At 46.6% G+C, this 27,918-nt stretch overlaps 1 protein-coding gene across 1 annotated transcript in view; it reads left to right on the top strand.

Annotated features, from left to right (window-relative positions):
* The first annotated feature begins 5,117 nt into the window (after window positions 1–5,117).
* Window positions 5,118–27,918, top strand: part of STK40 (serine/threonine kinase 40) — a 55,388-nt gene continuing 32,587 nt past the window's right edge. The window contains exons 1-3 of the mRNA XM_077295860.1: window positions 5,118–5,300; window positions 21,365–21,483; window positions 22,453–22,538. Coding sequence (XP_077151975.1) covers window positions 21,372–21,483; window positions 22,453–22,538 — 198 coding nt within the window. The 5' untranslated portion in view covers window positions 5,118–5,300; window positions 21,365–21,371. The remainder of the gene's footprint in view (window positions 5,301–21,364; window positions 21,484–22,452; window positions 22,539–27,918) is intronic.

A 27,918-nucleotide genomic window follows, 5' to 3' on the forward strand; every position in this document is an offset into this window, starting at 1 on the left:
TGTGGCCACCATCTTCCCCTGACCTCAACCCTATAGAGAACCTTTGGAGTATCATCAAGCAAAAGATCTATGAGGGTAGGAGGCCGTTCACATCAAAACAGCAGCTCTGGGAGGCTATTCTGACTTCATGCAAAGAAATACAAGCAGAAACTCTCCAAAAACTCACAAGTTCAGTGGATGCAGGAATTGTGAAGGTGATATCAATGAAGGGCTCCTATGTTAACATGTAACTTGGCCTGTTAGGATGTTTTGGAGTTAAATAGCTTTTTTGTTCAGTGAATGTGACCTCCTAATGCTGCAAATTCCACAAATGAGCATTTTCAGTTCTTTAAAACATATCAAATGTTTAGAAATTCTACTGTGCCTAATAATTTGGAACAGTGCATTTTGAGTGTTTATTCATTTTGGAGATTATACTGTTATCATTGGAAGGTTTCTTCAATAAAATTCGATGTATACTCTATCGGGTGATGACTTTTATTAGACTGACTGTCATTTGCACCGACCATTTAGGAAAATCCGAGAAACATATTACAGTATTTGCATAATAATTTGGTACATGATGTACATCACAGAGGATGCACTGAGTCTCTGCTGTATACATCACAGACAAAGCACTGAAACTCTGCTGTGTACAGCAGAGGATGCACAGAAACTGCTGTACACATAATAATATTTTTTATTTATATAGCGCCAACATATTCCGCAGCGCTTTACAAATTATAGAGGGGACTTGTACAGACAATAGACATTACAGCATAACAGAGATCACAGTTCAAAATAGATACCAGTAGGAATGAGGGCCCTGCTCGCAAGCTTACAAACTATGCGGAAAAGGGGAGACACGAGAGGTGGATGGTAACAATACACAGTATACCGTACAAATTGTCTTCTGTCACAACCAAGCACCTACTAACGGTTTTCTGCACCCCACTTTTGAAGTTGTCATGCACAGTTGAGTTCCTTGACTGTTTCCATGTCAATGGTATTGTTTTTTGGCACAAATTCTTCCATGAAGACCTCTTCTGGCCAGACTTCTCCAAACAATAAATGGGTGTAGCTGGATCCCACTAGTTGCTGCCAGTTCTGAGCTGATCACACTTCTGAACATTTTCCAATGTCTATGGCAAATTTTATCTGCTGCACTGATTTCAGTTCAGACTGATTGGCTAAAAATATACAATAGCGGTATGGGAGAGCATAGCGTGCTAACTGCCTACAAAGAACATCCTAACACTTGCATTGGCTAGTGTCAGATTTCAAGGAAAGTAGGATCAACCCATCTAAGCCATCTATATGGGCATGTAGATTATAGGAAGTTGAATAAAGTGATACCTTTAGGCTATGTGCACACGTTCAGGATTTTTGGTGTTTTTTTTCGGCCGTTTTCCGCGGAAAAAAAACGCTTAAATGCATACATAAGCATCCCATTTTTAATCCATGCTGCAATTTTTGTACACATGATGCGTTTTCCTCCGCGAAAAAAAACGCATTGTGGTAAAAAACGCAGCATGTTCATTCATTTTGCAGATTTTTTTGCCGCTATTTAATGCATTGGGAAACTCCGGAAAAAAACCGCACAAAAAAGCGCAAAAACCGCGAGAAAAACGCATGCGGCTTTCTTGCAGAAAATGTCCGGTTTTGTTGAGGAAATTTCTGCAAGAAATCCTGACGTGTACACATAGCCTTATATCTGCAGTCCATTTCATTCACGCCTAATTCACACATCAGTTTTTCTGGTCAGTCCTGGCATTTGAAATCACACAGGCCCATGCTGTCCCCGTCCCATGCTGTCCCCGTCCCAAGCACCAGATATTACCCTGGATGGAGGAAAGCAAGATTTACAAAAGACCAATATTTCTAATAATACCTGAGGCCTGCTGGAGTAAGTGATGGAGACAGCAACTTTGTGCTCCATCACAACTCTTAGGCTACGTTCACATTCGCGTTGTTGGGCGCAGTGTCGGCGACGCAACGCAAAACGCATGCACAACGCAGTGTTTTGTGACGCATGCGTCCGTTACATGAAATTGACACTTTTTTTTTTATCAAAAGACGCATGCGTCGAACAACGCAGGACGACGCAGGCACTTGCGCCCTATGCGTTTTCCATAGACCCTAATGGTTTTTTTTGGCGCATTTACGACGCAAGTGCGACACATGCGTTTTTAAAAAAAATTAGGACGCAGGAAAACTGCAACATGTAGCGTCCCCTGCGCCCTGTCTTGTGCGTCTGTGAACGTAGCCTTAAAAGTATGGGTGTCTTGAGAACACCGATTCTGTTAACAACGTAGCAGAGAAGGTGGCCCATGACCAGACAGGCCCTTCTGGCATTTGCCAGATGGCCAGTCCGGCCCTGCTGGTCAGTGTTTCATCAGTATTTTAAAGTGAAAACCAGGTGTTGCTTCAAAACACAAAACAGGTCAGGTCATATTCTTTCAACTATAGTTTTGTTTATTTTTCTCATAAGGTACCTTCACACGAAACGACATCGCTAGCGATCCGTGACGTTGCAGCGTCCTCGCTAGCGATATCGTTTCGTTTGACACGCAGCAGCGATCAGGATCCTGCTGTGATGTCGCTGGTCGCTGAATAAAGTCCAGAACTTTATTTGGTCGTCCAATCGCTGTGTATCGTTGTGTTTGAAAGCAAAAGCAACGATACCAGCGATGTTTTACACTGGTAACCAGGGTAAACATCGGGTTACCAAGCGCAGGGCCGCGCTTAGTAACCCGATGTTTACCCTGGTTACCAGCGTAAAAGTAAAAAAAACAAACAGCACATACTCACCTGCGCGTCCCCCAGCCTCTGCTTCCTGACACTTACTGAGCGCCGGCCCGAAAGTGAAAGCACAGCGGTGACGTCACCGCTGTGCTGTTAGGGCCGGAGCTCAGTCAGTGTCAGGAAGCAGACGCTGGGGGACGCGCAGGTGAGCATGTACTGTTTGTTTTTTTTACTTTTACGCTGGTAACCAGGGTAAACATCGGGTTACTAAGCGCGGCCCTGCGCTTAGCAACCCGATGTTTACCCTGGTTACCCGGGGGCCTCGGCATCGTTGGTCGCTGGAGAGCTGTCTGTGTGACAGCTCTCCAGCGATCAAACAGCGACGCTGCAGCGATCGGCATCGTTGTCGCTATCGCTGCAGCTTCGCTTCGTGTGAAGGTACCTTTAGGCTCTATTCCTGATTTTTGTTTACAAACACTGATGAAACCCTGACCAAAGTTAGGGCCGGACATAATCTCAACAGCTCATGTACAAATAAGAAAAATGTGAACTTCTCTGGAACACGATATTGTGTAATTCAGCTTCCTATGACCTACATGCCCATATAGATGGCTTAGGAGGGCTGATCCCACTGACATATTCCCTATAATTCGGCCTGGTGAGTGCCATGTTCACGGGTGAACGATGCATGTGTGTGTGCGCAGTGCTTAGTTGCATGAGAAGACCAGGTGCCCATTGGGTAAATAGCCAGTCTGCTGACAGTCTCCCTGCTAGCTGACCCTGGGGCACTTGCCCAGAACTTAGTTATGTCCCTGCTTTAACCTATTTTGTGTACAAAAGTGAATAATAATAATGGCAACTAATGGCCTCAGGAATATGCAGTTCCCCTCCATGCAGCCCCCACCATACAGCTCCCTCCGTGCAGCTTCCTCCATACACCTCCACCATACAGCTCCCTCCATGCAACCACCACCATACAGCTTCCCTCCATGAAGCCACCACCATACAACTCCCTCCATTCAGCTTCCTTCCATGCAGCTTCCCTCCATACAGCTCCCCTCAATGCAGCCCCCACCATGCAGCTCCCCTCCATACAGCCCTCCACTATACAGCTCCCTCCATGAAAGCCCCACCATACAGCTTCCCTCCATGCAGCCGCCACCGTACAGTTCCCCACCATGCAGCCCCCCTCCATACAGCCCCCACCGTACAGTTACCCACCATACAGCTGCCCTCCATGCAGCCCCCACTACACAGATCCCCTCCATGCTGCTCCCCTCCATACAGCTCCCTCCATGAAACCCCCACCATACAGCCCCTTCCTTGCAGCTCCCCTCTATACAGCCCCCACCATACAGCCCCCACCATGCAGCGCCCACCATGCAGCCCCCACCATACAGCCCCCACCATACAGCCCCCCTCCATGAAACCCCCGCTATACAGCTTCCCTCCATGCAGCCCCCACCATACAGCTTCCCTCCATGCAGCCCCCACCATACAGCTCCCTTCCAGGCAGCCCTCTCCATGCAGTCCCACCATACAACTTCCCTCCATTCAGCCCCCCACTATACAGCTTCCCTCCATGCAGCCCTCACCATACAGCTCCCCTCCATGCAGCCCCCCACTATACAGCTTCCCTCCATGCAGCCCCCACCATAAAGCTCCCCTCCATGCAGCCCCCATCATACAGCTCCCTCCATGAAACCCCGCCATAGAGCTTCCCTCCATGCAGCCTCCACCATACAGCTTCCCTCCATACAGCCCCTTCATTGCAGCTCCCTCCATACAGTTCCCCTCTATACAGCCCCCACCATACAGCTTCACTCTATGCAGCCCCCACCATACAGCACTCCTCTTTGCAGCTCCCCTCCATGCAGCCCCACCATACAACTTCCCTCCATGCAGCTCGCCTTCATACAGCCCCTTCCTTGTACTCCCTCCATGCAGCTCACACCATACAGCTTCACTCCATGCAGCCCGCCTCCACCATACAGCCCCTTCCTTGCAGCTCCCTTCATACAGCCTCCACCATACAACTCCCTCCATACAGCCCAAACCATTCAGCTCCCTACAGCTCCCCTCCATGCAGCCCCCATCATACAACTTCCCACCATACAACTCCCTCCATGCAGCCCGCCTCCACACAGCCCCTTCCTTGCACTCCCTCCATGCAGCTCACACCACACAGTTCCCCTTCATGCAGCCCCCTCTTTGCAGCTCTATACAGCTGCAGTAATAGTATGAGTTGTCAGCAGCCAATCACCGCCGCCTCCATTACAACGCCGCTACACGATGACGTCATCACACTGGAGAGTGTGTAGGTGTGTCTTACATTGGCAACAAACGGAATGCTTGTAACCAATAGGAGAAACTGTCCCTTGGCTATCCAGCTGACTGGAAGATCACACACTCAACGTGATTGGTTGGAGATAGGTGTGCGTCATTTCCGTTGTCAAGTGCGCAGCGATGGAAAGCCGGGCTTAATGGTCGGCGGCGGAGGCCTGCCTGTGTGTCGCTTTCTGTGCGAATCACTGGGCATGAGTCCGGAGTGAGGTGGGCCGAGTGCTGTGTACCAGGTGAGGGCAGAACGGTGCACACCACGTTTGGGCGGGGGTAACAGCGGCAGAGGAGCGCTGTGCCCCGGGTGTCCTACGCTCCAGCCTTGTGCATAGCAGTGCACGTCTGCGGAGCGCCAGGCAGCCAGGGCTGCAGTCAGTACTGTGCGCTGCCCGGAGCAGGGGGATTGCACAAATGGGCTCCTCACCTGCTGCCGGGGATCAGACATGTTGCATTTCGGCATGCCCAGTCTTTTGTTCCCACAACCGTCCCCCATGTTGTTTTCCCCTTCTGAAATACACATGCATGCCAAGCCAATGGCGGGTCTGCTGGGCACCTGCCACCTCTGTGCCAGCAGCCATCAGTGTGGCACATCACTAGGGTATGCCAGGTCAGGCAGACGCTGCAGAGCAGGGGCCCTCAGACGTGGCCCCTGTAGGGTTTTGCCCCCCACCCGCTGATCATTGATCCTCTGCATTGGTTGGTGTTTGCCCTAATCTTATACTGTAGTAATGGCCGCTGTGCAGCGCTGGGGTCCTGGGTCAGATCCCACCAAGGACAACATCTGCAAGGAGTTCATGTTCCTCCCACACTCCAGACCCAGTGAGGACTGTGCTAATATCTGTGGGATATGATGGTGGTAATAGAGGGGTCCTCCTGCTCAGGCTAGAACAAAGAGCCTGTCCCGCTGTGGGGGCTCGGGCTGCTCCTCATGTTACACTGCCATTAGCTGATTTTCGGAGCAGTTGTCTAGCATTGGGGGCTGCGTGAGTCACACAGTGTCTGCAGTGCTGGAGCAGTGAGTGCGGAGACCATGGGTCATATGGCCGCAGTGTCTGTGGTGCCAGTGTGCTGGAGCAGTGAGTGCGGAGACCATGGGTCATATGGCCGCAGTGTCTGTGATGCCAGTGTACTGGAGCAGTGAGTGCAGAGACCATGGGCCATATGGCCGCAGTGTCTGTGATGCCAGTGTGCTGGAGCAGTGAGTGCGGAGACCATGGGTCATATGGCCGCAGTGTCTGTGATGCCAGTGTGCTGGAGCAGTGAGTGCGGAGACCATGGGTCATATGGCCGCAGTGTCTGTGGTGCCAGTGTGCTGGAGCAGTGAGTGCGGAGACCATGGGTCATATGGCCACAGTGTCTGTGATGCCAGTGTGCTGGAGCAGTGAGTGCAGAGACCATGGGTCATATGGCCGCAGTGTCTGTGATGCCAGTGTGCTGGAGCAGTGAGTGCGGAGACCATGGGCCATATGGCCGCAGTGTCTGTGATGCCAGTGTGCTGGAGCAGTGAGTGCAGAGACCATGGGTCATATGGCCGCAGTGTCTGTGGTGCCAGTGTGCTGGAGCAGTGAGAGCAGAGACCATGGGTCATATGGCCGCAGTGTCTGTGGTGCCAGTGTGCTGGAGCAGTGAGTGCGGAGACCATGGGTCATATGGCCGCAGTGTCTGTGATGCCAGTGTGCTGGAGCAGTGAGAGCAGAGACCATGGGTCATATGGCCGCAGTGTCTGTGATGCCAGTGTGCTGGAGCAGTGAGTGCGGAGACCATGGGTCATATGGCCGCAGTGTCTGTGATGCCAGTGTGCTGGAGCAGTGAGAGCGGAGACCATGGGTCATATGGCCGCAGTGTCTGTGGTGCCAGTGTGCTGGAGCAGTGAGTGCGGAGACCATGGGTCATATGGCCACAGTGTCTGTGATGCCAGTGTGCTGGAGCAGTGAGAGCGGAGACCATGGGTCATATGGCCGCAGTGTCTGTGATGCCAGTGTGCTGGAGCAGTGAGAGCGGAGACCATGGGTCATATGGCCGCAGTGTCTGTGATGCCAGTGTGCTGGAGCAGTGAGTGCGGAGACCATGGGTCATATGGCCGCAGTGTCTGTGATGCCAGTGTGCTGGAGCAGTGAGAGCGGAGACCATGGGTCATATGGCCGCAGTGTCTGTGGTGCCAGTGTGCTGGAGCAGTGAGTGCGGAGACCATGGGTCATATGGCCACAGTGTCTGTGATGCCAGTGTGCTGGAGCAGTGAGAGCGGAGACCATGGGTCATATGGCCGCAGTGTCTGTGATGCCAGTGTGCTGCGGAATGCCCTACTAATAAGAAATAAGAAGCTTTTTATTTATAGAAAAATTGCAGAAATCCTATTTATCAGTTATTTCTCCTCATTGGAAAGTATGACGATATTGGTATTATAGTGTGGCTAACAACATCCCAAATACACGCGCACAGTTATGCAAATGGCATTACTCCCTGCAACCACAAGTGGCGCTGTTATACAATGTAAGTGTGGGCTATGAGCATCCTCATTAAAGGGAGGTCTTCTGTGTAAACCGCCTCTGTTCATTAGTTCTTTGCCTGTATTTGCAAATGGACATTATAGACGAGATCTCTTGACTTTGACCTGCTCCATCATCACAGCTTTTAACTACAGCTCGCTGCATTTCCTCCTGATGCCTAGTTTTGGAGAACCTGGACCTGCAGGGATCAGCAGATCACTACGTCAGGTTCATGTAATTATCTATAAGTGTTAAAGCCCAATGTACTCATATAGTGCAGAGCCTTCAATAAGGAGATCCATCTAGGATTGTGATTGTGAAGCCCCTGTTTGCGCTCTTCTGGTCCATGCAATGTGTGCACCCTGCCTCCATGCTAGGTGCTTTAGGGGGGATGGAATTGCTGCAGTAGGTTGCTCTCTAGATGCCCAGCTGTTCACCAGAGACAGTGCGGTTCTTGTGTCCTTGTACAGTGCTGTTTCCTCCATATAGTCATCTTCTGCATTTGGCTTTATACTGTTTGTTAAGCTTTATTTTTTTTTTTTTCATCTGAAGGATGTTCTTATATGTTTGAGAGCTTGAAAAAGTCGAATGATAGTCGTTGGGATTAACAGGGTTAACTTTGAGTAAACCATTCCTGCTCCTCTAGTTGTTAGTGAAGCTTTTGTGGAGACTCGTGATAATAATAATGGCTTATATGGGTTCAGGGTAGCTTGATGGGCAGCAGTGAGAGCTGTCACGGGCAACTTCATGCCGCCATGGCCTTTCATTTCAGCTGTCGGTGCATGTGGCTAGGAGCAGTGAAATGATCTGCCAGTGATGGCGCCTTAATCCTGTCTCCTACAGGGAACACCGGCCAAGGTAGCAGAGGAAATGCAGAAGGGCTTCACAAACTACATGAGTCGGTATCTTGGCAAAGAAGCGAGGGCTCCAGATCTTCATTACACAGACCTTGCCAGATCTGATATGTCTGCTTCAGTCATCCTCAGTGATGTTCTATTAGTGTGTAATTGCACAGTTGTGATGTCCATTCCTGGCATACATGCGCTGGTGTATGGAGGCTGCAGTGAGCTGCTACGGTATATAGTGGCAAGGGCATGTTTGCATATTAGGCTCGCGCTTGGGAAGCCACTGGCAAGGAATAGAAGTCATGAGAAGGGCTGTACTATAGACACCTGAAATCTGAGTAACCGTTTTCCATGTAGATTTGGAGCAGGTTTCACCTCTTTGCATTCTGAAGTCACTACTGTTCCCATGTCACACGAGCATATAAAATATCGTAGTTTCTTCCAGAAAAGTGGAGTTTTTTTTTTTAACCGTTTCTAGGACCAGTTACAGTGTTGTTACATAATTACAATGTATCTGTAAAAAATTGATGCTACACTGTGGTTTTGTATGGCATCCAATTTTCTTTTTCTCCTGCGTACACCCATAAATCTGGGCGCATTTCTTTTGATATTAAAGATACGCAGATTCAGTCAGTGTAATAATTCTCTCATCTGCACTGCCTCTTTGATTAACATTGGTCCAAGTCCGGTTTTTTTTTCGTGGACAGCGCATGGACCTAAAATACGTTTGAGAACGAGTCCTCACTATGACTGTGGGGTCTCAGAAACCTTGCGGAGTACATGCGTGACCAACAGTTTCCTTATGTGTATGCATGGCCTTATAATTACTTCACCTTTTAGACTAGGGCCACAAACCTACGGTGCGGTCTGCTCAGCCCTACATGGGGATTACAGTGTTATGCTCCGATGTAGCTATTCACTGTTATCAGATTGATGGAGACCCCCTGGACAGTTTGGCAGGGTTGGGGTTTTAGGGGTTTCTGCTAGAATCCCTTATGTGATTCTCCGCAGAGAGCACTGTATGTGGGTGACCCTAGACCCATATATATCTGATGACTGAGCCATTGTTACTAGTTGTGAACAGCTTCACTATATTGTGTAGTGAGGATCTGTGATGGCAATGGTGGCCGTCTGGGGGGAGGCACATGCATCCTTACGGCTGGGCAGTACCCTGTTTCTGTAGGGTAAGATTAGTGTCTGGGGGCATTGCAGTGTAACCAATCCGAGTATGTGATGAGTTGATCTGTACACAGTTTATTCTCATGGAAATCCATGACACATGTATTTATTAGTTGCTGACTTGGCTTGTGGTGACAGTCCAGCTTCCTATGTTTACTCATGGGTGCCATAAATATCGTGCTCTTAGTTTCGGTTTTACTCCAGAGCCCGTGGGAGTAGTAGGCCTGGCTCATGATCCGTTTGTCTTTTTATTTTTCTCTTCAACCTGCAAAATGAGAAATGTTTTATCAAGCTGCCAGTGTATTACGATATGTGGTAATCTGCTTGCATTGGTAGTAGTTTTATCTGCACTTACACATCTTGGGTATTTATATACTATAGCTATTTGTTTGTTTAAAAAAATAAAAAATCAGTCATGGGGCTGCAAAAACCAATCTGTAGAGGTTTAGTACCTGATTGAAAAGTGAACTCAAAGCTGTCTGGCTGCTCACGTGGACATACCGTGCACGGAAATAATCTGCACACAGCTGCAGTGCGGGAGTAAAGCACGAAAGCGAGGAAACCCAATCTGTTCTCAGTGTGGATCTGTTGCAAATGAGTGATGGCTTAAGGCTTCCTTCACACTTCCGTCTTGAGACTGCCGCCATGATGCGTCGGTGCGACACATTGACGGATGTCGGGAAAAGATTGGGAAACAGATGTAATGTGACTGATGCATCGGATGTGGTAGGATTTGAAATTCAATGCATAAAATTCTGGAGAGGGAGAGACTTTTTTTCCCTGACTTGAAAATACTTTTCAGGCATGCTCAGAGTGAAAAAACAGGATCCGTTGCTGGATTCCAGTGTGTGACGGTCAGCGACGGATCCTGCGTCCATAGGCTTCCATTATAGCCAACGACGGACAGCGCAGGACCCGTCGCTGAGCAATTTTCCGACGTGCAGAAAAAATGTTCCTCTGATCGTTTTCTACGCACGACGGACCGCTATTTTCCGACGGATCCAGTGCACGACGGATGAAACAGATGGCCATCCATCACGATCCGTCACTAATACAAGTCTATGGGAAAATACAGGATCCTGCAGAAAAATTTGCAGGATCCTGCATTCTCAAAACTCGACGGATTTCGACGTTGCATTTTCCCATAGACTTGTATTAGCGACGGATTGTGACAGATGGTCATCCATTTCATCCGTTGTGCACTGGATGCGTCGTGTCTTGGCGGACCGTCTGCACGAAAAAACATTCAAGGGAACGTTTTTTCGTATATCGGGTCCGCCATTTCCTACCGCGCATGCGCTGCCGGAACTCCGCCCCCTCCTCCCCGGGACTTTACAATGGGCAGCGGATGCGTTGAAAAACTGTATCCACTGCCCACGTTGTGCCAAATTTTCACAACGTGCGTCGGTACGTCGCGCCAACGCTTAGCGATGGACCCGTACCGACGCAAGTGTGAAAGTGGCCTAAGTGGTCACCTGTCCTTTCAGCAGAACACCATCGCTGTGGCTGCAGGCACAACCTGACTGGGGAGGGAGATGCTGCCACACACACCTCTGCTGCTTCCGACTGCATTTAACTCGACACTGTTTTTCCAAATAATATATAAAATGCCCATTCATATAGCTAATCAGTCAGACATTTGTAATATCGCTGATCTGTCTTTGGAAATCATAACTCTGTTCATAAAGCTGTACTTAAAGTGGTTGTGCAGTCACTTCAGGTGACTGCAGACTTGTGAATCCTCCCAGCGCAGGCTCTGTGAAGGAGTCGCCGGGAATGGCCGTCATGCATGCAATATGCGTACTCCCATACATTGGGTGCGACCTCCACACTCGCCAGACCCTGTGTGCGCTGGGAGGATTCACAAGTCTGCAGTCACACACACAGTGACTGCAGACTTTTCATTTTTGACAGATAAGAGCAGCGCTGGGCGACACTGGAGGAAGCCATTTTGGGGGAGTATGTTAATGTGCTCACTACCTTACTTGCGTGTACACAGTAACTGAATAAAAATTAGTGGGAGTGTTTCTTTAAAAATGTACAATTTTTTTTTTTTTTTTTTTCAAAGATGTGGTTATTTACTATAATTTTTTTATTTAGTGAAAATTAAACGGAACGTTCAGGAACCAAAAATGCGTTTTACCTGCCGATATAGTGTAATTCTGCAGGAAACCAACATGCAAATCCTGTGTACTTGGCTTACTTGAGCCGCAGCTACATTGACATAATGAAGTTTTCTTCTTCCTGCAGCCATGCAATGCCTATCCCTGTGGGCGGCACTTACATAGTCCTGGGCAGCCCACCTAATCTAATGTCATTGCTAGGCTATGTGTGGCTGGCAGCCTGTGCAAGCCTTACCTGTGAGCGTTTCTAACACTAGGCAACCGCCCCCTCCACAGATTGGTAGGTGCGTGAGGGGTTGCTTCCCCCTAGATCAAAGGAGCTGCTGCATCCTGTGGTGCATTAGTATTTTGACCTGTGTAGGTAAATACAGCCCATTTTTCTTGTTTTTTTAATTACCGGTAGATATTTTTTTTCTATAGTGAGCTATGACTGAAATCGTGCAATGCACACCAAATGAATCAAGGATATAAGTGCGTTTCCTCCCGGCAGCCGTGCTTTCAGTAATGCCATGTACCTGCAGATTTGACTGTGTGCTGGTAAATAGCATTTTCTCATTGTACTGGCTATACAGGATTTAAAAGCAATTTACCTGTAGCTTCTATCTGCGGGTAAATAACGTTTCTGGATTTGACATGTTGCCTTTAATTTGCAAAAAAAAAAAAAGCATGTGTCCAATTACCACATCTTTAAAATGTGAAGTGACTTTTGCAATTGCATTTTTTATATTTTTTTTCCAGCAAGCATTCTGCATGTTGTCCGCACCCTGTGAACCTAGGGGATTATGTTCTACTAATGTTTGTACCTGGGCTGTGGGGTCAGTAAGACAAACCTTCGACCCCACAGCCCTGCCTCACTACTGAGCATGTACGGTACATAAGGTGCAGCACCAGCCCAGCCTCACTACTGAGCATGTACAGTTGTGGCCAAAAGTATTGACACCCCTGCAATTCTGTCAGATAATACTCAGTTTCTTCCTGAAAATGATTGCAAACACAAATTCTTTGTTATTATTATCTTTGTTATTATTATTCTTTGTTATTATTATTAAGTTTAAAGCCCATGGCATTGTGGCTAACCTCCCTAGATGTGGACGGAAAAGAAAAATTGACAAGAGATTTCAACGCAAGATTGTGCGGATGTTGGATAAAGAACCTCGACTAACATCCAAACAAGTTCAAGCTGCCCTGCAGTCCGAGGGTACAGCAGTGTCAACCCGTACTATCCGTCGTCGTCTGAATGAAAAGGGACTGTATGGTAAAAGACCCAGGAAGACCCCACTTCTTACCCCGAGACATAAAAAAGCCAGGCTGGAGTTTGCCAAAACTTTCCTGAAAAAGCCTAAAATGTTTTGGAAGATTGTTCTCTGGTCAGATGAGACAAAAGTAGAGCTTTTTGGGCAAAGGCATCAACATAGAGTTTACAGGAGAAAAAAAGAGGCATTCAAAGAAAAGAACACTGTCCCTACAGTCAAACATGGCGGAGGTTCCCTGATGTTTTGGGGTTGCTTTGCTGCCTCTGGCACTGGACTGCTTGACCGTGTGCATGGCATTATGAGGTCTGAAGACTACCAACAAATTTTACAGCATAATGTAGGGCCCAGTGTGAGAAAGCTGGGTCTCCCTCAGAGGTCAAGGGTCTTCCAGCAGGACAATGACCCAAAACACACTTCAAAAAGCACTAGAAAATGGTTTAAGAGAAAGCTCTGGAGACTTCTAAGGTGGCCAGCAATGAGTCCAGACCTGAATCCCATAGAACACCTGTGGAGAGATCTAAAAATGGCAGTTTGGAGAAGGCACCCTTCAAATATCAGGGACCTGGAGCAGTTTGCCAAAGAAGAATGGTCTAAAATTCCAGCAGAGCATTGTAAGAAACTCATTGATGGTTTCCGGAAGCGGTTGGTCGCAGTTATTTTGGCTAAAGTTTGTGCAACCAAGTATTAGGCTGAGGGTGCCACTACTTTTGTCTGGCCCATTTTTGGAGTTTTGTGTTAAATGATCAATGTTTTGCTTTTTGCTTCATTCTCTTTTGTGTTTTTTCATTTAAGACAAATTAAATGAAGATAATAATACCAAAGAATTTGTGATTGCAATCATTTTCAGGAAGAAACTGAGTATTATCTGACAGAATTGCAGGGGTGTCAATACTTTTGGGCACACAACTGTACATAAAGTGCAGCACCAGCCCTGCCTCACTACTGAGCATGTACATAAGGTGCAGCACCAGCCCTGCCTCACTACTGAGCATGTATATAAAGTGCAGCACCAGCACTGCCTCACTACTGAGCATGTACATACAGTGCAGCACCAGCCCTGCCTCACTACTGAGCATGTACATAAGGTGCAGCACCAGCCCTGCCTCACTACTGAGCATGTATATTAAGTGCAGCACCAGCACTGCCTCACTACTGAGCATGTACATACAGTGCAGCACCAGCCCTGCCTCACTACTGAGCATGTACATAAGGTGCAGCACCAGGCCTGCCTCACTACTGAGCATGTACATAAGGTGCAGCACCAGCCCTGCCTCACTACTGAGCATGTACATACAGTGCAGCACCAGCTCTGCCTCACTACTGAGCATGTACATAAGGTGCAGCACCAGGCCTGCCTCACTACTGAGCATGTACATAAGGTGCAGCACTAGCCCTGCCTCACTACTGAGCATGTACATACAGTGCAGCACCAGCCCTGCCTCACTACTGAGCATGTACATACAGTGCAGCACCAGCCCTGCCTCACTACTGAGCCTGTACATAAGGTGCAGCACCAGGCCTGCCTCACTACTGAGCATGTACATAAGGTGCAGCACTAGCCCTGCCTCACTACTGAGCATGTACATACAGGGCAGCACCAGCCCTGCCTCACTACTGAGCATGTACATACAGTGCAGCACCAGCCCTGCCTCACTACTGAGCCTGTACATAAGGTGCAGCACCAGCCCTGCCTCACTACTGAGTATGTACATACAGTGCAGCACCAGCCTTGCCTCACTACTGAGCATGTACATAAAGAGCAGCACCAGCACTGCCTCACTACTGAGCATGTACATACAGTGCAGCACCAGCACTGCCTCACTACTGAGCATGTACATACAGTGCAGCACCAGCACTGCCTCACTACTGAGCATGTACATACAGTGCAGCACCAGCCCTGCCTCACTACTGAGTATGTACATACAGTGCAGCACCAGCCCTGCCTCACTACTGAGCATGTACATAAAGAGCAGCACCAGCACTGCCTCACTACTGAGCATGTACATACAGTGCAGCACCAGCACTGCCTCACTACTGAGCATGTACATACAGTGCAGCACCAGCACTGCCTCACTACTGAGCATGTACATACAGTGCAGCACCAGCACTGCCTCACTACTGAGCATGTACATACAGTGCAGCACCAGCCCTGCCTCACTACTGAGTATGTACATACAGTGCAGCACCAGCCCTGCCTCACTACTGAGCATGTACATAAGGTGCAGCACCAGCACTGCCTCACTACTGAGCATGTACATAAAGAGCAGCACCAGTCCTGCCTCACTACTGAGCATGTACATACAGTGCAGCACCAGCACTGCCTCACTACTGAGCATGTACATACAGTGCAGCACCAGCCCTGCCTCACTACTGAGCATGTACATAAGGTGCAGCACCAGCACTGCCTCACTACTGAGCATGTACATACAGTGCAGGACCGCTCCTGGCACATGGACCGCTCCTGGCACATTAATCCCGGAGCACTGCAATCAAACATGCTGCGTTCCGGCGGCATAGGGAAGCATCGCTCACAGATGCGTCGTGTTTTGGCGGACCGTCGGCACAAAAAACCGGTACATGTAACGTTTTTTTGTGCGTCGTGTCCGCCATTTCCGACTGCGCATGCGCGGCCGGAACTCCGCCCCCTCCTTCCCGGACATTACAATGGGACAGCGGATGCGTTGAAAAACTGCATCCGCTGCCCCCGTTGTGCTTTTATTTCACAGCATGCGCCTGTACGTCGGCCCGACGCACTGCGACGGGCCCGTACTGACGCTAGTGTGAAAGTAGCCTTACAGGGTTAATGGCAGCGTTAACGGACTGGGTTACACCGCATTATGCCACAGTGTAACGCAGTCTGTTTAACGGACTGCTAAAACGCTATGTGGGCGCTGACTGGAGGGGAGTAGGGAGGGGCCAATTGGCAGCCGGACTGTGCCTGTCGCTGATTGGTCGCGCCCAGCCGGCCGTGACCAATCAGCGACACGGGATTTCTGTGACAGTCAAATACAGACATACAGACGAAAGTGGACCTTAGACGAATATATATATATATATATATATATATATATATATATATATATATCTATATATCTATCACAGTCTGTGTTAATGTCTCTCTTATATCTTATGTCTGTCCATAGGTCTCTGATTATTTAAAGTCTTTTTAACCAGACACGTACTTTTAGATCTTTAGTGTGCAACATAGATTAGGAAAGTATTGTGGGCAGGCGGTTGAGTAATGGGAAAATCTGAGCCAGCTTTAGTGCGGTGTAGTCCTTTTGAAATTACCCTGTATCGTTTTTTTTTTTGTTTGTTTTTTTGATTAATGGGATTCTCTGATAAGATTCACCTTGACTTAACATAAACCCCCCCCCCCCCATAGAATTGTATCTATATTACTTATTGTGTTTTTTTATTTTACTTGCCACTCTGTGCATTTTAAAACTTCGGCCAATGGGTCATAGATCAGGATTTTCTTTTTTTATTGTTTTTTGCTCCTTACGCAAGCCAGCCCCCCCCCCCCCCCCGGGTTCAGCCTAACAGTTACAAAAAGTTCGGGTACCAGAACAGTACCCGAACCCCATTCAATTGAATGGGGGTCCAGAACATCCAGTGTTTGCCACGCTATCATGCAAACACGGCTTCTGATCGGCGGTGAAATCATTTCCAACTGGATAGAGACGCAGGTCCTACGCTGTCAAAAGACAACTTGAGCGCTGACACCAGTGACAGGAGGTAAACTTAATACCTCCGATCACAGCTCCTGTCACTGGTGTCAGCGGATGGGACTACAACTCCCATCAGCCGACACCTGCTGCCGCTAATAACAGCAAGAGCAGGAGCGGCGGATGGGATTATTCATCAGCTGCTCCTGTGCTGTAAATTAATTATAAAAAAAAACAAAAAACCTGCGTGGGTTCCCCGGTAGTTTTGATAACCAACAAGGCAAAACTCACAGCTGGGGGCTGCAACCCTCGGCTGTCAGCTTCAGCAAATCTGGTTATCAAGAATAGAGGGGTCCCCACACCGTATTTTTTAATTATTTAAATACATAATTTAAAAAAGCGGCATGGGGTCTCCCTCATTTTTTACAACCAGTCTTGCTAAATCAGACAGGTGGGGGCTGGTATTCTCAGGCTGGTAAGGGGCCATGGATATTGCTCCCCCCAGCCTAAAAATAGCATCCCACAGCTGCCCAGAAAAGGCACATCTATTAGATGCGCCAATTCTGGCACTTTGTCTGACCCTTCCCACTTGCCCTGTAACAGCAAGTGGGATTCATATTTATGGGGTTGATGTCACCTTTGTATTGTCAGGTGACATCAAGCCCATGGCTTAGTAATGGAGAGGCGTCTATAAGACACCTATCCATTATTTACCACATAAATATAGGATTAGTAAAGACATGAAATACTTTATTCTGGTTGTTTGAAATAAAACAAAACACACTTTTCCATTTTTACTTAAAAACAACAAATAAAATTATATTCACCTAACGCCTAATTCCACTGAATCCCTCGTCTCCTGTAATAAAATCAGAATAAAAAAAACCAATACCTTCACCTCTCCATCGTTCTGTCCCATGCCGTAATCCATGTCTGGGGGATAAATAGTTTTCCAGCTGGAGAGTGCCAAGATGCGACTGTCCAGGTTGAGAACCACTGGTGACTGAACTGCTGCGAGCGCCGTATCGGTGACCGGCGGTGACATCATCGTGGTTACCTCTGGCCACTGAGGCTGCATTGTAAGCCGAGCTGAACTGCCGTGACCTCGGTGAGATCCCTTCTAGCACCGTCAGAAAAACTCGGGATCCTTGAGATCCCAGCAATTGGGACATGAACGATTAGCAAATTAAACCCCATTCTTGGGGTAGGAGATGCATCTACTATGAAAAGTAGAATAGGCAGTATGTGTTTACACAGTAGCAGGTGTTCAAACAAAACAAAATGCACATTGGTACTGCCCAGTTTTTGGATTGCTCTCTGTAAAGTGAAGACTGCATGCTGTCCCTACACCAATCGCTTATATGCTCATCCATACACTTCTACATGAAGTAGAGATTGATGCCGTGTCTCGTTTTCCAAGAGTCCAGGATTTTCACTGTGCGTTTAGGTAGTGGATCTTCGGTGTATGTGGCTAGAAAATCAAGCACAACTATCTGAAGGACCAGATTTCTAAATACGCTAGATTTACCCCTTTATGTGTGTGCACACACTGCAATATTATATGTACATATAGACATGTAATTATATATGAGTGTTTGAAAAAATGGAAACAACATTCTCAAATCGTCTTGATTTGTTCAACATCAAGTTTGAGCGCAATGCGCAGAAATACACACTTGCTTACCTTGACATGTTATTAATGAATGTGTGAGGAATATTTTTGCACTTGGGAGTGGACAGCAGTGGATCTTGATGATTAGTATGCCCATGTGCAATTGTGAAACAATGATGTCCAGGAATGCTGCATATCATGGTAGCATGTTTAGACCATGCAAGCTGCTCACAGAAGCACAAGCAAAATACAAAGTTCTCATTTCTGAGAAACGGCTCCTTAGACACTTTGTAGAAATAGCCATACCACTGGTTCTACCACCAAAATCAAAGTAAGCTCGAACTATTAGTGTGCCTAGAATAAGAACTAGAGTGGTATGGCTACCATACATTATGCCACCCTGCACCATAATCCTGGGAGTAGGACCGTTATGACTTATCGCGTGAAGCCCTTGTCATGGCATTGGCCATGTGGTCTTATCAGATTTGAAGAATGACGTAAGGTGATTCTGTGCTACAAGTGAAATATCTCATACTAAGCCTAATGTGTAAGAGTGTCTACACAAACAGATGGTGATTGGGCTGTGAGCCAGGCGTCCAGCAGTAGGTGTTCTATTGACCTCACTCCACCGCTTTCAAAGACTATGGTGAAAAGCGAGACTTGTAATGGAGGTCTCTTCTCTTTAGCAATGAGTCCTGCTTTTGTGTTGGATTTGTAGACAGGCAGGGATTGGTCTGGAGACCACGTGGGCATTGCCATCACAAAGGAGCATGACCATGTCCCAGGAGCCATTTTTCAACACGACAACGCCAGGCTTCATGGTGCTTGTGCTTCCAACACCAGACCTCACATTACTTGTAAGCAGCCTATGCGGCCTCAATGTTCTGCTATGGACTGCAGTGTTTCCAGCCTGGTTCCCAAATGAGCACGTCTGGGATGTCATTGGTTTTCAATTACAAAGTGAGCTGCTAGCAACTGATTTTGATGACTTGCATGCCAAAGTACATTTAGCATGGCCGCACATTCCTCAGACCGCCATAAGTAATCTCATTTATGGTATGCCATGGTGTGTACGTGCGGGGAGTTTGGTTTGTGATGATCATACTAAGTACTGAATAAATTGTTTCCATATTATGAACATGTCTTATCAATCCTGTGATTTTTATAATTCCCTGACTTTTACTTCCTGGTGTTGCAATTTCATTGTAGAGGTGGGTGTAGTAAGCATTTAACACCACCAATATTCTGCGTATATATGTTTCTAACTGTGTTATTGGCATGAAATTCTCACCAGACGTCGGTAACAACCCATCCAATCCACACAGGGAATGAAATCAAACCACAGATGTCCATAAATTAATTTGTGTAATAAAGAGAAATGACCCAGGGAAAAAGTGTGGGACACACGAAGAAGAGAGGCGCAAAATCCACAGAAAAGTCATGACACCAGCTGAAATCTCTCAGTAATTAGCAAGCAATCCTGCCACCTAGTGACAAATATCAGCGGGTACAACTTCAACAGAAGAGAGGACAATGACTGGGTGAAGCATTTAATGCAGAGTCTGTCAGTAGGATCAACTCTCCTAAACAGTCTCTACGGGCATGCAAGTCATGGGAAGTTAAATAGAATGATGCCTTTATTTCTGCAATCTGATGTCTTATTCCAGAGAAGTCTTTTTTTTTTTTATATGTAAATTAGCTGTTAAGATCTATGGGCGGGACAGAGATCTGAGATTAGCTTATTTTGAGTAAACAGGGTCATTACCAGTGTGAGACTGACTAAGGTGCAGCTAGTGCCATAAACTTGTCAGAGATGTTTTCAACCACTAGAATATGGATTTTAATGTTATAACCAATAGGAATAAAGCTTGAAGATTACGGTATATTGTTTTTTTTTGTTGTTGTTGTTATTGTACCTATCCTTTTCTTATCTAGCAACATATAATGGCCGACTGTCTACTCTCCTTATCTACATGTCTCATACTGGTAATGTCCCCTTTCATTGAAAATAAGCTCTGGGGGTATATTCTTTAGGAAATCTATGTCCCACCCATAGCTTGTAGCAGCTCATTTACATATTAACTAAAAATGTGGGTTTCTCTGGCATAGGAGAACGGATCGCACATATCAATATATATTTTTTTTCAACTTTCTATTGACCTGCATGCTCAGGAGGGTTGATCCTGACAGAATCCCTTTACCATGATGACATGTTGTTTTCTCTGTTACCAGCTTGATGAGCAGCCTCGGGCCTCTTTCAGGTAGCATAAGAAAAGCAGATCTTAGCATGTAAATAACATCCCCGGCCTGATCCTGTGCCTTCAGACTGGAGCGAACACCATCTTAGATCCCTGTGACATCGTTAGTTCATTGTGAAACCCGAGGCTGGGCCTAGACTTGTGGCTGGACCTCAAATATTACAATGCCCATACATTGAAGCCATGAGGCCTTACAACAGGATGCCGTCATTTGTCTTTTTCATCTTTTGTAATCATGTCTAGAGTTACAGAATCTTGCTGTCTCCACTTGCCCAGAATAGAAGAAAGCCTTTGGGGACATGTAAGAATGTAGAAATGTCAGTTTCTCACTATTTGGTGTACTGCTCCTATGATGCAACCTGTGGGACCTGTGCTCCATCCTCTCGGTAACCTGATGATTTGCTGCGTTATGTAATGGTGTCATCATTTTCGCTGATGGGACGAGCATTTCTACTCTGCAGCATGGTCTGTAGTGATATTCAGCATCTACATGAAGATGATGGGGAAATGCGGCGAGTCCCCCACTGCAGTGTGTGTGTGTATGTATATTATAGGTTTCTACAGGGATGCTTTCCATTTTCAGGGAAGTGGCTAGTGAGGTTGTGACTTGGTTGCCCTGTGCAGTTCATTCATGAAGAATATTGCTAGCCAGATTTCGATGTCCCTGTTATTCTATTTGACCTATTTTATGTTTGTAGAAGTGGCTGACCTGTTCTTTTCTCAGTCTGTGAAGGCAGATGGAGATTTGTCTGCTCAGGAACTGACTGTAAAGTCAGTAGGTGGAGAAGCTCTGCAGGGAAAAAGGCATGCATATGAGTAAGTGAGCCAGCAGCCGTTCACCCCAGACATCCATCTCTTCACGCTTTTCTTCTGCAGATAGAGGATGAAGAGAAGGGCATCTGAAAGGGATTCTGGGGAGACCTCTGCCCGATCCAAGGCACTTTGCAGCAGTATCTCTGGAAGTAATGCCAAGAGGGCTGGGCCATTCATCCTGGGTGAGTACCAATGACTTTGGGCTTTAGAGCTTTCATGTATTTGGATGTATTTTGTAATCCAAGCAGTGTGATTCATGAATGGTTTTCTGAATGTATAGCATTTTACAAAATACTAAAGACATAATGTATAGTCAGGAGTAAAACTTTTCTCCCTGACAGGCTTTCATAAAGTTTTCTGCTTCAGTGTTTTTAAATCTTTTAGTCAGAAGTTTCTATGGTTACAGAACTACAATTATGAACTTTTCATGCATTTTAACAAGCTGACAGATACATCAATTTTATGTATAGACTCCATATTGACAAGTCTTGTGAAATTCGCTCTGGCAGCTGGGTATCGGCTTCTGGGCCAAGTCCTGACCGACGTCTCATTCTGGTCTAATCGGTGAGGTTTTGTTTCTCCACCCGCTTATTGAGGATTGACCAGAAGTTCTCAAAGGGATTGAGAACTAGGGAGTTTCCAGGTCATGGATCCAACATGTCAATAGTTTGTTCACCAAGGTTTTTAGCTCTCACTTCTGCCGTGTTTGTCACAAGTGCCCTATCTTGCTGGATAAAGCATTGTTCACCACCATGTTGCTCTTGGAGGATGTTTAGATACCACTCTTAATTCATTGCCTCATTAGTTCTTCTACAATCAATATTTTGCCTTTCAGTGTGTGCCTTCAGCACACTCACAGGCAGCGAATATGTCCCTTACTGTTTTTTTTTTTTTGTCCAACCTCAGGAATTCTTAACAGAAACATTGTTAAGAAAAAAAAAAACAAGTACTGTTGTTTATATACCGTTAAAGCGTAAAGAGAAGACCATATACGTGAAGCATATGGAAAATGAAAGACAATCCATCACATAAGTAAATTCACTTATAGATCAAGGTGGTCTTGTGTAGAGATTTTTTTCAATAAGTTATGAATATAATCAGCTTTATTTTATCCATTCCCTTTTATTTACTTTAATTTTATGTATATTAAGGTCCACGATTGGGCAACTCTCCTGTGCCCAGCATTGTGCAGTGCTTGGCACGGAAGGATGGCACAGATGATTTCTATCAGCTTAAGGTGAGTGCTTATTCCACTTTTGTTGGTACTTCTGCCCACCTTCTGAAATATCAAAATGGTTAACAAACTGATTGCTTGTGGTTACTTCCTGTTGTTCATACTTCACTGACATACTCCATAGCGATGTACGCAGATTGCCATGAATTCACATCAATCTAAAACCATGTTGATGCCTCTCTCTGCCAAAAATGCACATTAGGGCCTTCCATGGGAAGCCAAATAGCTTCACAATCACAATGGGTTTATTCGCAAACTGTACAAACTTTTTCTGCTGTTTGCAATAAACCAAATGAGCAATTTTTAGGTAACACAACTAATATAAGAAGTGACTTCTCCAAATTCATTGTAAAATTCACCTTTAGTGTCTCCTACTGCCTAAAATTTACCCCCCCCCCCCCCCTTAATGACGAACATCAGTAGTTAGTAGAGCTCCCTGTGGCTGTTATAACCTGCTGCTCTATGTCCTGCATAGGTGGACACCAGTTTCTGGCATGGTTCCCTGCATAGTTACACCAGTTTCTGGCATGGTTCCCTGCATAGTTACACCAGTTTCTGGCATGGTTCCCTGCATGGTTACACCAGTTTCTGGCATGGTTCCCTGCATGGTTACACCAGTTTCTGGCATGGTTCCCTGCATAGGTGGACACCAGTTTCTGGCATGGTTCCCTGCATAGGTGGACACCAGTTTCTGGCATGGTTCCCTGCATAGGTGGACACCAGTTTCTGGCATGGTTCCCTGCATAGTTACACCAGTTTCTGGCATGGTTCCCTGCATAGGTGGACACCAGTTTCTGGCATGGTTCCCTGCATAGTTACACCAGTTTCTGGCATGGTTCCCTGCATAGGTGGACACCAGTTTCTGGCATGGTTCCCTGCATGGTTACACCAGTTTCTGGCATGGTTCCCTGCATAGGTGGACACCAGTTTCTGGCATGGTTCCCTGCATAGGTGGACACCAGTTTCTGGCATGGTTCCCTGCATAGGTGGACACCAGTTTCTGGCATGGTTCCCTGCATAGTTACACCAGTTTCTGGCATGGTTCCCTGCATAGTTACACCAGTTTCTGGCATGGTTCCCTGCATAAGTGGACACCAGTTTCTGGCATGGTTCCCTGCATAAGTGGACACCAGTTTCTGGCATGGTTCCCTGCATAGGTGGACACCAGTTTCTGGCATGGTTCCCTGCATAGGTGGACACCAGTTTCTGGCATGGTTCCCTGCATAGGTGGACACCAGTTTCTGGCATGGTTCCCTGCATAGGTGGACACCAGTTTCTGGCATGGTTCCCTGCATAGGTGGACACCAGTTTCTGGCATGGTTCCCTGCATAGGTGGACACCAGTTTCTGGCATGGTTCCCTGCATAGGTGGACACCAGTTTCTGGCATGGTTCCCTGCATAGGTGGACACCAGTTTCTGGCATGGTTCCCTGCATAGGTGGACACCAGTTTCTGGCATGGTTCCCTGCATAGGTGGACACCAGTTTCTGGCATGGTTCCCTGCATAGGTGGACACCAGTTTCTGGCATGGTTCCCTGCATAGGTGGACACCAGTTTCTGGCATGGTTCCCTGCATAGGTGGACACCAGTTTCTGGCATGGTTCCCTGCATAGGTGGACACCAGTTTCTGGCAGTGGTCCTGTGGAATCTTGGCCCATTCCTCATAGGGAATGGCATTCAGTTTGCTAATATTTTGGATTTGCATGCTGCAACCGGTCTCATCTGACTGGATATGGAATATCCAATCAGATCTCAGACAGCGGGATTCCCCAAACCTACGTCACAGTGGGCGCAGCTCGCGAAACCAATAGCAAACCAGAGAGTGCGGTAGGATCACAATGAGCCCTCCTTTAAGAGTATGTTCTCCCAATTTACTTACCAAGTGGGAGAAAGAGGCTTTTGGAGGAAGGAAAAGAGTGAATGTCCTTTGTGAATAGAAGGGACACGCTAATACTGCTACTTGTGCATAAATATTGTTTTTATGGGCTTTAGTCTCCTTTCTAGTGGGATTATTCCAGTGTCTCCTTATGAGTTGTTATTAAGGCTATGTGCCCACGTTGCGGATTGTATGCGTTTTTGCCGCATTTTTTCGCCGTGAAAACGCATACACAAGACACCCCATTGAATTCAATGGGATTCCGCAATGCTGTGCTAATGCTGCGTATTTTTCCACAGCGGAATCGCATCGCGGAAAAATACGTAGCATGCTCATTCTTTGTGCGGAATCGCGGCGGTTCCACACACATAGGAATGCATTGATCCGCTTACTTCCCACATGGGGCTATGCCCACCATGTGCAAAGTTAAGTGGATCATGCGTGGATGGTACCCAGGGTGGAGGAGAGGAGACTCTCTCCTCCAGGCTCTTAAAAAATTAAAATTAAAAATAGTTGTATACTCACCTTCTGGCGGCCCCCGGACCCAGCCCAGGCCTTAGCGATGCTCCCGGCAGCTCCTGTTCCCAGGGATGCCTGGCGACAATGACCTTTGATGACGTAGAGGTCTCGCGTGATGCTACGTCATCTGGGGTCATTGTCGTGAGGCATCGCTGGGAGCGGGAACCAGAAGGTGAGAATATCACGATTATTTATTTATTTTTATTATTCTTAACATTATATCTTTTTACTATTGATGCTTCATAAGCGTTTTACAGGGAGTTGTGGAATTGATGCGGAAGTTTCCGCGGCAATTCAGCAACATGTGCACATAGCCTAAAGCGTTCAGATGAGATGGAGAGAGATTATATATGTGATGGGAAGAATTATCACATTAGGCTACTTTCACACATCAGGTTTTTGCCGTCAGGCACAATCCGGCTAGTTTTGAAAAAAACTGATCCTTTTTTTTTTCCGCTGGGTCCATGTTTTTTCTCATAGAGTTGTATTAGCGCCTGATGGCCACGCGTTTCATCCGTTTTTTGCCAGATCTGTCTAAAAACATTTTTCCGGCGGCCTGAGAAAACGTTCATAGGAACGTTTTTTCTGTCCGGCGAAAAAGCGCCAAGCGACGCTTCCAGCGATAAACGAATGAAAGTGAAATGATGAATCCTGCCTCCGAATCCGGTTTTCTATGCATTCTCCATACAATCATGCAAAATTTCTCGCCCTCTCTCGTTGGAGCCGACGTTTCTTGTGATTTGGGGTAGTAGAGGTGTGTATCTTGTAGGTCTTTTGCAGTCATTCAAGGGTTTTTGACCACCAGCCTCCTCCGGAATGTGCTCCCAGTATCTATGAACATTGAATGCCTATGCTAGCTTTTTGTACCCTCTTCCTTTTTGCCAAAAGCTGGGGTCTAGCAATCATGTTTGCAATAGGCTTCAACAGAAGTTGGGTTCTCTACTACTGGCTAAAGACACTTGTCATGAAGGGGTTGAATGATTCTGAGACTGAAGTAGTCATTAAAAATGACAATTTGTGTTGAATTTTGAGAAACCACTTATTTTAGTTTTCATAAGGTATTTATATTGCTATTGTTAGGTGGATTGGGAACAGCAGAAAGTTTGCTGATTAAAAATAACCTGCAATGGGGGAAATAGTTTTGATTGAAGTTGTGGAGTACTTGTAGGAAATAACACAAACTCCATCCAGAAGATATGTTACAGGGAATCTAGCTGTTGATTCATGCTGCATGGTGGCTGGCTCTTGCGTTTCTTACATGGATGTTTTGCTTTGTGCTGTTTGTATTTATGTATTGCTTATATAGCGCCATCATATTCCGCAGTGCTTTACAGACATTATCTTCACTGTCGTCAATGGGGCCCACAATTTAAATTCCCTATCAGTATGTCTTTGGAAGTTTAGGAAGGACAACCCATAGGAAACCCTCGCAAACACGGAGAGAACATATAAACTCTGTGCAGGTGGTGTTCTTGGTGAGATTTGAACCCAGGACCCGAGCACTGCCCATTTAGTTGTTTTACAAGATCACAGCTTCAGATAATTCAGCTCTATTGCAGAGACGTCGGGAGAATTTGAGCATATTTTGTGTATAGAGACTGATTGGAGAGAGCCGTGTGACTAGTACACCTTATTTCTAGCTTGGCAACCTGGACCTGTTGTACACCCATCTGGTTGTAGTGGCACATGTTGCCTATTTCTTGGAAGTTCTTGAACTTGTATATGATGTGTCAGAGTATTTGCAGTCTTATTCAGTGTTATATGTGACTAGCGTATCCTGGATTTGGTTTAATAGTTGAAAAAAACAAATTCTCCTTTAAAAGTTCTCCAACTTTTAAATCCCCACATCACAGTATAATTCCTAGAACAATGAGGGCTTTTGTGTGTCCCCGTTCAGCAGGTTTTTATAAAGTTTCCTTAAAAGAATTGACATGGATAGCTGACAATTTGAAGAAAAAAAAAACATACCGTTTTTTTTTTGACTATAAGACACAGCGGACCATAAGACTCACCTAGGTTTTAGAGGAGGAAATTAGAAAAAAAAACCTGAAGCAAAAAATGTGGTCAATTCTGTACTTAATATCCCCTGTCCTGGTAAATATTGTCCCCTCATCCCTATCCTGGTATGCATGGCTCCCTCATACCAATCCTGATATGCATGGCCTCCTCATCCCTATCCTGATATGCATGGCACATCATCCCTATCCTGATACGCATGGCCCTCATCGCCATCCTGGTATGCATGGCCCCCTCATCCCTATCCTGGTATGCATGGCCCCCTTATCCCTATGCTGGTATGCATGGCCCCCTCATCCCTATCCTGGTATGCATGGCCCCCTCATCCCTATCCTGGTATGCATGGCTCCCTCATCCCTTTCCTGATATGCATGGCTGCCTCATCCCTATCCTGATATTCATGGCCACTCATCCCTATCCTGATATGCATGGCCCCTAGTCCCTATCCTGATATGCATGGCCCCTAGTCCCTATCCTGATATGCATGACCACTCATCCATATGCTGATATGCATGGCCATTCATCCCTATCCTGATATGCATGGCCACTCATCCCTATGCTGATATGCATGGCCACTCATCCCTATGCTGATATGCATGGCCACTCATCCCTATGCTGATATGCATGACCACTCATCCCTATCCTGATATGCATGGCCCCTAGTCCCTATCCTGATATGCATGGCCCCTAGTCCCTATCCTGATATGCATGACCACTCATCCATATGCTGATATGCATGGCCACTCATCCCTATCCTGATATGCATGGCCACTCATCCCTATCCTGATATGCATGGCCACTCATCCCTATCCTGATATTCATGGCCCCTCGTCCCCTATCCTGATATGCATGGCCCCTAGTCCCTATCCTGATATGCATGACCACTCATCCATATGCTGATATGCATGGCCACTCATCCCTATCCTGATATTCATGGCCACTCATCCCTATCCTGATATGCATGGCCCCTCAT

This window comes from Ranitomeya variabilis, chromosome 3 (assembly GCF_051348905.1).
Source record: "Ranitomeya variabilis isolate aRanVar5 chromosome 3, aRanVar5.hap1, whole genome shotgun sequence".
Taxonomy (NCBI): Eukaryota; Metazoa; Chordata; class Amphibia; order Anura; family Dendrobatidae; genus Ranitomeya; species Ranitomeya variabilis.